Source organism: Hordeum vulgare, chromosome 5H (assembly GCF_904849725.1).
Source record: "Hordeum vulgare subsp. vulgare chromosome 5H, MorexV3_pseudomolecules_assembly, whole genome shotgun sequence".
Classification (NCBI taxonomy): domain Eukaryota; kingdom Viridiplantae; phylum Streptophyta; class Magnoliopsida; order Poales; family Poaceae; genus Hordeum; species Hordeum vulgare.
In genome coordinates this window covers 510,495,861-510,506,581 of record NC_058522.1, presented here as the reverse complement: position 1 = coordinate 510,506,581, position 10,721 = coordinate 510,495,861, and the positions used below count along the sequence as shown (strand labels likewise).

At 40.0% G+C, this 10,721-nt stretch overlaps 1 protein-coding gene across 1 annotated transcript; it reads left to right on the top strand.

Annotated features, from left to right (window-relative positions):
• The first annotated feature begins 487 nt into the window (after positions 1-487).
• LOC123397819 lies at positions 488-6,912 on the top strand. The gene is made up of 19 exons (XM_045092351.1): positions 488-523; positions 696-898; positions 1,017-1,115; positions 1,212-1,333; positions 1,427-1,690; positions 1,755-1,891; positions 2,383-2,456; positions 2,546-2,656; positions 2,746-2,876; positions 2,969-3,256; positions 3,415-3,551; positions 4,070-4,149; positions 4,854-5,027; positions 5,110-5,237; positions 5,319-5,594; positions 5,733-5,863; positions 6,255-6,287; positions 6,384-6,446; positions 6,535-6,912. The coding sequence occupies exons 2-19, from the start codon at positions 823-825 to the stop codon at positions 6,629-6,631; spliced, it is 2,421 nt and encodes an 806-aa protein (XP_044948286.1). The 5' UTR covers positions 488-523; positions 696-822; the 3' UTR covers positions 6,632-6,912.
• The last annotated feature ends 3,809 nt before the right edge of the window (positions 6,913-10,721 follow it).

Genomic DNA, 10,721 nt, shown 5'->3' with positions numbered 1-10,721 from the left:
CACACAAGTAGGGTGAATTACTGTGGCGGAATCTATAGCTCTAAGAAATAGGATGGGTTGAACAATCCATACACAACCAAGAAATAAAGATTTTGAACCCATACACAGCCAAAATGTGCCCCCGTCGGTGGAGAAGGAGAGGGATACCTTGGAAACAATCTCAACGGCCGCCGCTGGGACCTCTGCTTGTTCCAACTTGTCCAGGCGTCTTCTGAAAAAAAAACTAGTCCAGCCGCGAGAGGGATCGTTTTATCTGGATCGGCCCACTAGCTCCTTTTTTATAGAATCTTATATTCGCTTTTGGGCTTGCCTCAAAAATAACCTTATGCTCCGTTTTGAACGATTTGTGGAAGTCTATAGCCCGTAGAAAGCCTACACCTTAACTTTTTTTTTGGTTGCTCCAATTTTTGGAGCGGCCCACGCAACCCAACGTGGCAGCATCCTCCTCCACTTCCCCAGGAAACCGATTCCGCGGGGTCCTTCCGTCGACGTATCCAGCGGCGGCCGGTGAGTTGTTTCAAAGGTATCCCTTCACCACCGGCCTCCGGTAGAATTTTGATTGTTTGGATTGTCCGAGATCTCTTTCCTTCTTGGTTGTATACGGATACATACATCAACTAAACCACCCAGTTTATTAGATTAGATTGATTCCACACCACAGTAATCTGACGCAGTGTATTTTATTTTTGTCCTAGTTTCCAACTCCGATCTATTGTGTACGGATAAACCTATCTCTCCATTTGTCTGGGCAACCATACCGATCCACTAGTTGTGTAATCAGATCAATCAGTGTTTGCTGCTCTGGCTGGATTGAAAAGATCGATGATGAAAAACAAGAAGCCCCGGATGGTGAGAGGCCATGAAGAGCAACGCCCTTACAAAAGGGTGGCTAGGCCAAGTGAGTCCATGCTGTTTCCATTCTCCTGCAACTACATATTCACAATTAACGCTTCTGTTAACTGTATCGCACATGATTTTTATTTTCAATTAACTAGCTTTGTGTGCTACCTTCGTAGACAGCTTGAGTGAATCCAGTCCAGGCGCCCTGAGTGAACTCAGTGAGCAAGTAGTTTCAAGATTGCGTAGGAGCGTCGTGTCGCTTGCTTCATTCGATGGTTAGTGATTATACTTGCTGTTAAGAATATCTCATGTTGCCTGTTTTTAGTGACCAGTTATTTCGGCTGCACACGTGACTTTCTCTCTGTGCGTAGGTGATATCAAGTTACGCGAATGCACAGGCATGTGCATCGAAACCTCATGTTCTGATTCTGAAGCTACAATCCTGACTTCGAGACGGTTGATTCCACCTACTCGGCCAGCTGCAACTTTGACTGTAACTTTTTTCTCCACTCTTTTCCTGGGCTATTAATTATGCTTATATATATGTTGCACCTGTAATCATTAATTCACCTTGCGCTCATTTCAGATTAAAGTACGCCTTCCGAATAATCGGATTGTCGCTGGGTGGATAGAGGATCCTAAGATATATGTTGATTTTTTCATTGTCAACATCAAGAACGTGTCTGGAGTTGATGCCGCAAGTCTTGATTGTGACATACAGCCTGCGCCTCATACGAAGGTAGCAGCTGTATACCGCTGTTTCAGTTCTGGGTTTTTGACAGCCACAAGCGGGCTAAATCTTGCCTCTGCAACCAGTGAGATAATCGTAAGCACATGCCGGATCCACAAGGTGAGCTGCTTTTGTATGAATTACATGCATTTCCTGTGTAACTTCATTGTCACTTCTGTGCTAGGCGGGGATTGGAGGCCCCCTTGTTGATTTTGATGGCAACTTTGTCGGGATGAACTCCTCCCGTACCAAAATGGAGAAGACCGCCTACGTGCGAAGGGAGGGAATTTTCCGATTCTTGTTGTTTCACAGGAAGGTCAGGTATGTACACTTTCAGTATTGATGAACTGCAATTCCCTCTTTGGTTTACTCATGCTTCTCTCTTACTGTATCCTATTCTACATATCCCTTCAATTTTTATTTGAGTTTGTATGCAAGGTATATCATTCTCAAAGCCAAACAGCAGGTTCCAAGGTTTACGAATTTATATCCCCAAAACTGTCCCATTAGCTATTTTTCTACTCATGTGTTTCTTTTCTTAAATTGTTTAGATCTGCACTGTACTAGATTAAGGTTGTTATTTCATTGCCGGTGCTAATACATATTTCTGCTAGACTTGAACATACATTTAACAAGATGACCCATGTGGAAATTATTTAAGATTTTCTTAAATTTCTCTGCTGTGAAATATCTATAACTATTTGGCTCCCTTGTTCTGTTCCCTTGTTTAATACTAGCTCATTTTGTGTATGTGGTTGTGATATGTTGCCTTTGTGGATTTATCTCTTTGATTATTCTGCGTTGCGCTGCAGTGTTAGAGTTAAGGAAGGGGCTGATGATGCTTCAAGGGCCAGAATGAACAGTGAGATGAAAGCAATTAGGCCAAGTGAGTCCATTTCTGCTTCCTTTTCCTGACTATTCATAGTAAAACGTTTTATTAACTGTATCACACATGATTATGTTTCAATTAACTAGGTTTGAGTGCCAAGTCCGTAGGGACATTGAGTAAATCCAGAAAAGGTGCCTTGAGTAAGCAAGTAATTTCCAGATTAAGCATGAGCGTTGTGGCGCTGACCTCATTCGATGGTTGGTGATTACACTGTTAATAATTTCTCATATTAACTTGTTTTAAGATCAGCTATTCAGTTTGCACGTATGACTCTCTCCCTCTCCAGGTGATACCAAATTACGTGAATGCACAGGCTCATGCATCGAAAGCTCATGTCCTGATGCCACGTGTTTCCTGACATCGATAAATTTGATTCCGTATACTTACCCTAGAAGGAAGATCGCCGAAAGTTTGACGGTAAGCTTTTCTGAATTATTAATTATGCAAAATTTATATGCTGCACCTGTAATGATTAATTCAGTACAGCCATTTCCCTGTGCTCATTTCAGATTAAAGTACGCCTTCCTGATGATCAGATTGTCACTGGGTGGATAGAGAATCCTGAGCTATATGTTCATTTTTTCATCGTCAAAATCAAGAATGTTGATGTTATTAATCCCACCCATCTACATCATCTAAGTCTTGATCATGCCACGCAGTTTGAGCCTTATAGGAAGGTAGCAGCTGTATGGCGCTATTATGATTCAGGAGAATTAAAGACCACAAGTGGAGTAGATCTTGCCTCTGTATTCGCTCATACCGATGAGAAGATTTTAAGCACATGCCGAATCCATGAGGTGAGCTAGCTGCTTTAGTTTGTACGGTTCAAATAAATAACTGTTTGATGGTATGAATGGCTAAATCTATATTGTATATTCTATGCGCTGATGCATATCCTTAGTTTCAGGAATTATGAATTGCATTTTTCATGCCTTCATCCTCATGTTTGTGGTAGGTGGGGATTGGAGGTCCGCTTGTTGATTTTGATGGCAACTTTGTTGGGATGAACTACTCTGGTACCAAAGAACGAAAGACCCCCTACGTACGAAGGCCTTCAGTTCGTGAATTCATGTGGTTTCGCGGGATGGTCAGGTATGTGCACTTCCAGTATTGATGAACCGCACTCTATTTCTTCTCTCTGACTGCGTACTACAGTACATCTCCCTGCCCTATTTATTTTGGAGTTTGTGTAAGGTGTATCATTCTGTATGCCAGCTTTCGAGGTTTACAAACTTATCCCCAAAATTGCCTCATTAGCTATTTTGTACTTGTTTTTTTTTTGACATCTCCTATTGCTCTGCATCTGTGACCATTTCTTCCTGTAGCCCAACAAGCTGCATTTGCAATGTACTACTAGATTACGGTTGTTATGTTAATCTGGTGCTAATACATATTTCTGCTACACTCTAAACCTGCATTTAAACAGACCCATGGAGTAAATGTTTTAAATTTATTTAATTTATCTGCTGTAAAATATATGCAACTATTTGGTGCTCCCTTCTTGTTCTATATTTCCCTTGTTTAATACTCTCATTTTGTGCATGGTCTGTATCTCTTGATATCTACTCTTTTTGGATTTATCACAGTGAGTTTTCTACCTTGTTCTGCAGTGTTAAGGAAGATGTTGAAGAAGCTGTAAGTGCAAGAATTAAAGGTCGTTATGGAGATTCAGCTTTCCTCAGGGTAGGAGGTGAGCAAATTTATTTTATAGGATATTGGCTGTAAGGCTATAATGAGACAGCCCTGGACCCAAGAGGCGCGGCTGTCCCTTTGACAGACGTTGAACCACAGGGAGGAAGACGAGACAGGAAGTTAGATTGTGTTCCTCATATTGGGTCCATGGTCAAACTGAAAGGCAGCTTCCCCATTTTTATGTAATTAACGACCTAATTGGGAGATTATGGTATCCTATCCACTAACTTGGTGTGTGGTCATATACTGTTAGTACATAGCAAAAGCATATTGATTGAATAGTACTGGAATTATGTCTTCACAATTTTATTTATTTGATAAACTAGGTTAATGCCTGCTTGTTACTATGGAAATTATAAAAATTAATTGAATCATGCATATCGTACATCAGTCTGCAAATCCATGGTCACAGAAACTGACTTGTAGTTAGGAAAACAAGATCATATAGAAACATCAAAACTCTGAGGAATACTCATATGACATATAATTGGCAAACCCTTAAACAAGATGTGGATATGGTGCGATGGAAGATGATCACCACCATCACACTCCAATTTTCTTGGATTACATATCGAAACTGCAATGGCCTACGGTGACCCCTTGGCAGCCAATACATTTTTACTTATTTTTCTGAGTACCTTATGTTGCACATGCACACTTTCAAAACTTTATCAAACACTTTTAACTGTTGTATCATGCTAGCCGGGAAATACATAAATCTTCTTGATGATATGTTCAAGAATGATATCTTGAGGAAACCATTGGGGAGTTTTGGTTCAGAAATGGATCGAAGTGCCTACTCACTTGCTTCAGAATCAAGCAAACGTCTTGCTTCAGAAATGAATCAAAGTGTTGTCTCACTTGCCTCATTCAATGGTGATGACTCTGTTATACAGTCCTTACTTTTCCATTTTTTTAATTGTTCAATGATTGATAACTGAAATGACTATCTCTGTAGGATATGCAAAGAAGTTTTCTTGCACAGGTGTATTTATAAAGAGCAAAGAATGCTCTGCAACAATTCTGACTTCAGCAAGCTTGGTTAGAGTTCCTGGCAGTGCACACATGATTGATAATAGCTTATGGGTTGTTACTGCTAATTTCTATCATCATTTTTTTCCCTGTTCATTTCAGATACTGGTTATTAACATAACCTTATTATTGCAGATTGAAGTTTGCCTTCCAGGTGGATTTCGAGTTGTAGGGATACTGAACTGTTATAATTTACACTACAATGTTGCTCTTGTTGACATCATGGGATTCTGGCATCCTCGTTCAATAAAAATCCATGGGCATCCAGTTACCTCATCTATGGATGTAATAGCTGTGGGTAGTCTTTTTTCGCGTCGCATACTAATGGCTGCTGAGGGGAAGGTGTTGATTGGCAAACAAAGCAAACTTGATTGCAAAGAACTTTGTGTCTCCACCTGTAAAATCACCAAGGTATTTCTTGTGGATTTCCCCTGTACCTCTAACATGCCAAAAAGTTACTAGCATTGGAATACTAACATAAGCTCTCATTACGTCTATCAAACGGTATCTGTGTATAACTCTTGTATGTTGTTCCTTCTGTTTTGCTAGGCTGGAATTGGGGGGCCTCTTATTGACAATGATGGGAATTTCGTTGGAATGAACTTTTATGAGGAGGAAGAAACCCCGTTCCTGCCGAGGGATGTTATTCACCGCCTCTTATTGAACTTAAATAAAAAAAGGTATGTTTAAAAAAAAAGGAAGCTTGTAGGTTTTAGGGTTGTTGTCATATCTGTATATTCACGTTAGTTTTCACATCGTTCAGTCATTTTCACTTGAACATAATTTTGACCCAATTGGTTTAGTCTGATATGACAACTTGTGTGTGCCCCAAAGTGTAATACTGTGCACTGGTGTAGTGAACTAGTGATGTAATGGTACATGATTCCGATAACTTAATTCATTGGTGTGTTCTGTTGTTATCTACCAGTATCATACTTGATACCATACTTACCCGTACCCTTTCATCATGCTCTTATCCTTTTCTAATTTTTAATGCATTAAAGCTGGTATGTCATTGGTTTAAACTAACTTGTTTCCTTGTGGTAAAATTGATTTTCGGTGTACCTGCAGGACTGATACTATTGTCGAGGGTGTTGAAAACAGGTATTCTTTCTTAAGTACGATATATGTACATATTGTTTGAAATAATTTATTTAGTAACTCTTATGTCTTTTGAAATGTGGCTGATCAATCACACAGATGGTTGTTGCCTGGCGGGACACACGGAAACCTTGAAATTATTGCAGCGATTGATGGAAACAAGTATTCCTTCTTACACATGTTTATATCTATCTGTAACATTTTTTAAAATACATCTCTTCACTGACTTGTAGTTTCTTGCTCATGACAGATGGCCGTTGCCTGAGCCACGCTTCCTTGGTTGTAGAGACAACTCTTCGCCACTTCACAAATGGCCTATGCCTCGTGGTGGCCGAAGGCCTCTGTGATGTCGCGTTGGTCGTAGAGCCGATGATCACTGCTAGTATTGATGCTGTTTTCTTGTCCGCTGGTGCTTGGACCTCCATTCCGAGCTGGTCGAGTACTAGTAGTGTTAACTAGACCATGAAGGCGCGCGTTGCTGCGCCCATCCATTTCTCAATGTATTGATAGATTTTTTTTTTGTAAATATGAAGTGACATAAAGTTGAATGCAAAAAGTATCAAAGGTGCAATATGTAGAATGAGTATATGTATACATACTTAATAAATATAGTTATGCTAATAAAATGAACCCATATAAAGTGTGGAACATACAAGTGATAACATCACCAAAGAAAAAAGATGTGTACTAAGACAATTACTTTGTTTATTCGCTCTGGAGAGCATAGCATTGCTAGAAGTATAATTGGGCGAGAAATCACATCAAGTCAGGGTGGTATGGCGAGATGCTGGAGCTATATTTCATCTGGTTCTGTAGTGGCATCAACTATCATCCTGCATAACACAATGGAGTAGTTGTTTATGAAATGGACAATTACATTTAATATTTTAATACAGATTTGTAAACTATAGCAAGATAGAGATGTATGCATGTAGCATGCTAACTTGAAAAGCTACAAACAAATGAAGTCGTAATACATAACTGCATAGTTATACAGAACTGCTAGTTTTGTTATCGAGCAACTATTTTTCACTATTGTCTATATTTTTGTAATCAACTACTAAATGCATGACCAGATGACTTTGTAAGTTTAGGTTCTAAGTGAATAATTTCCCTTCCCAAATTACAAAAAAATGGAAGTGACAAAAGGCATAAACATGCTCAAAAGAGAAAGACAAAAATTGATTTTTATTGAACTAAAATGTAAAACTGAACTAACCGAACTTGAAATGATTCAATGTCGCAACAAATCATGAATGACCTAAATCAACTACTGTTACGTATAATGGTTAATGGATGGGTGACCACACATTTTTACAGAGACTAAACCAGGTGTGTAGTTTCTCAACTATATGATACACCAACTGCTACATCTCAAAAGAATTCTCTGTACAATTCAGAGAAAACGGATGTCAAAAAAAGTTCATGGAACAACATACCTTTGAGGTGTTAGCAAACTTCTAGAGGTTCCATGATAGTATAATAGGCTTCTTTTAACATATGAGAGTCGCCAACAGAAATAGAGTCCAACGTAAGTAATGCAAGTCCTAAGCAAACGTGAAGACTTTCATCAATGGTAAAAATTGAAGTTGCAGTATAAATTAGCACAATCAACTACAGTTGAAGAGATGGAAGAAACTTACAAAGATACCATGATACATCTACTGAACATATAGTTATTTTGAGGCAACGATGTACCTTATATGCTCATATTGACAACTGACTGAAGTGGCATTCTATGTGTGATCTTTAATCCAGCTTAAAACCAAAACAAAAGGCATGTAAAATAAGTAAAAGTACCTATTTTCAAAGGAACAATAAGAGGGACCTCACTGAGTTCTCGAATTTGATGACTTTGGGAAGAAGCTGCAGACCAGAGAGAAAATAAAAATATGTTACCAATTTAACACACAAAAATAGAGGCCGATCAATGACGCGAGCATGCAGTGGACAACGGCATCCACGCAAGCAACACAAAACAATTGACTTTGGAAAGAAGCTGCAGACCAGAGAGAAAATAAAAATATGTTACCAATTTAACACACATAAATAGAGGCCGATCAATGACGCGAGCATGCAGTGGACAACGGCATCCAAGCAAGCAACACAAAACAATGGCTCGACATCATCCTGGCCATACTGTGCTCGTCCCCTGCTGCTTGAGAGGAGAGAAAGATTTATTCATGCGATGGAAGGAGTAAATAAAGAAACAATGTGAAGAACACAAACCAAAGTTTGGTTGCTTCCAATGGAATACATATGAATTCCATTTGGTTTGTTGTTAACCCTGCCTCCCCATCTGCTTTGCATGTTTTATTTAGAGTTACGCAATGAAAGAGTTTACATTGCGATTCCAGATCATTGTCTATCATGCTTCGTTGCAATTGTCAAAACAAATTTCTCACATGGAAATTCCATCTAAAGATCATATCAAGTAAATGAGATCTGCACCTAGATTTTGACTCATACATTAGAGTAAATAAAATAGCGTGCATGTTTATTTACAAACCATCGTATTATATCACAGCATAAAAAAAGTCACAAAAAAGTAGATGGGGAAATACACCTATAACAATGTGAATAGTCCTATGCTAATCTAGATATTAGTATAGCACTTGTATTTATTTACAAAGCATCATACTATATGAGAATAAGACATATAAAATCATAAAATCAGACACAAAAATTAGATGAAGAAATAGCCTAAAAGAATGCAAATAGTACTATGCTAATATCAATCTTGGTATGCCCTTTCTATTTCTCTTGGATCGTATAGTCACCAACACAACAATTTGACCTCTCTTCACTGTTAATCTTGCAAAGTTTCCGGAAAGCATCTACAGGAAGATATATGAAGCAGTTCATGGAGGCAGAACAACACAACTACACAAGGATATTAACATGTCTGTTAGCGATATAAGAGATTCACATAATTTGTTACAAGGGAGAAGAGAACCTAGCGGAACCGAAATTGAATCCATAGACAACTGCATCCATTTAGGAATTGGGAGTACAAATAACATCATGAATAAGATAAAAAATGACAAGGATTGAAAAATATGGGTTTTTTCAAAGGAGGGAACACTCGCAGAATGTAGAAGACGAAGGACTAAAGGGCCAACTATAGCTGCCGGAGTCAGGAGTTATCCCTAAACCGACGGCGATTGGAGTCGAATCTACAAGCGACGATTGGATTCCCCTATCAGCGTCCGTTGTCGTTGCCTGCAAGGAGATCCCATCGTTCCGCACCCTAGCGAACGACATCACACGACGAATCGACATGCTCGTCGAGGTCAACGTCGTGCGCTGGAGTGCTTCGCTCGACCTTTCTGTCATGTACGCTCCTGTCTCTTTAGTCCACGTGAACTTCCCCGACGCTGCCTGGGATGGTTAGGGTTAGGGAGAAAGGAGCACGACTACATTGTTCGCAGCAGATTTTTTCCAGCGCTATTTTGTTTCGACGGCTTCGCTAGATGGGCTGCCTGGCCCAATTAACCACAATGGTCCGAAAAAGCTACGGGAATAGCTGCCCTTCGGACAGCAAGCCCAGGTCGTGGTCACGTTCAGAGCAAAGAGAGATTCAGGTGCATCCAACGGCCAAAAACCGTAGAATCTTGAAAACAAACGGTTCAGACATTTGATGGCCTGAGAGGGCTGGGAATAGGTGCAGTTTTACTGTCCTTAATATCGCTTTCTCTATGACAGACTCCTGCTAGTACTAGTTGTAGTATGACTAGTGTTTTGTTGGTGGTTTGCTGTCAGTCCTCCATTCTGAACCGTTCGCTTTGTGTCCCTAGAGTTCTGTTATCATCGAAGCCAATTAATGTTATGGTGTTGTGTATGTGTAGATGGGTAAACCGTGTCACAAGCCCATGTGCTCTAAACATAGTGGTGTCCACTGATTTATGTTCTTGACTCGTCTCCCTGGTATCGATCAACCATGGCCCATTTTGTTGATCTGCTTGTGGTTATATTACAACTGTGGGATTGGTGCATGAAAAGCTTTAAGACTGCCCTTCTCCGGCTTGACCTGTTATAAGGGGGAGGAAACAATGTTGCAGTGTATTGGCCATTTTCTGCGCATCGCCAAGTGAGTCTATCCACGGTGCCATGCCGCAGCCTCACAGAGCTGATCTTGTGCCACACACGGTTGTGAATTCCTGTATGGCAGGCTGAGTGAGGTCGGGCTTTAGGAATCTCATGCATCAGCCAACAAACTATTAGGTTCAGGGAAATTCAGCAATTTGGCATACAAAGGTTGTCGCAAGGTGAAGGAGATGCACACCGTCACATGCAATAGGCAATAAGGAGAGCTTTTGGCAAATTTCATATGTTGTCCAGCAGCTGCACCAAATAAAGAGAGAATGGCCCTACTGTGCGAGCACCGTATCAACGTTGATCTTTAACTAGTTACCTTTGCTCTGCTGGTGGTGGACT

Bases quoted from the DNA above. Each gene is read 5' to 3' on its own strand.
- LOC123397819 (XM_045092351.1), top strand. From the start codon at position 823: ATGATGAAAAACAAGAAGCCCCGGATGGTGAGAGGCCATGAAGAGCAA. The intron at 1,691-1,754 runs GTGAGCTGCTTT...CTTCTGTGCTAG, and splicing joins GCACATGCCGGATCCACAAG to GCGGGGATTGGAGGCCCCCT. The intron at 5,595-5,732 runs GTATTTCTTGTG...CTGTTTTGCTAG, and splicing joins CCACCTGTAAAATCACCAAG to GCTGGAATTGGGGGGCCTCT.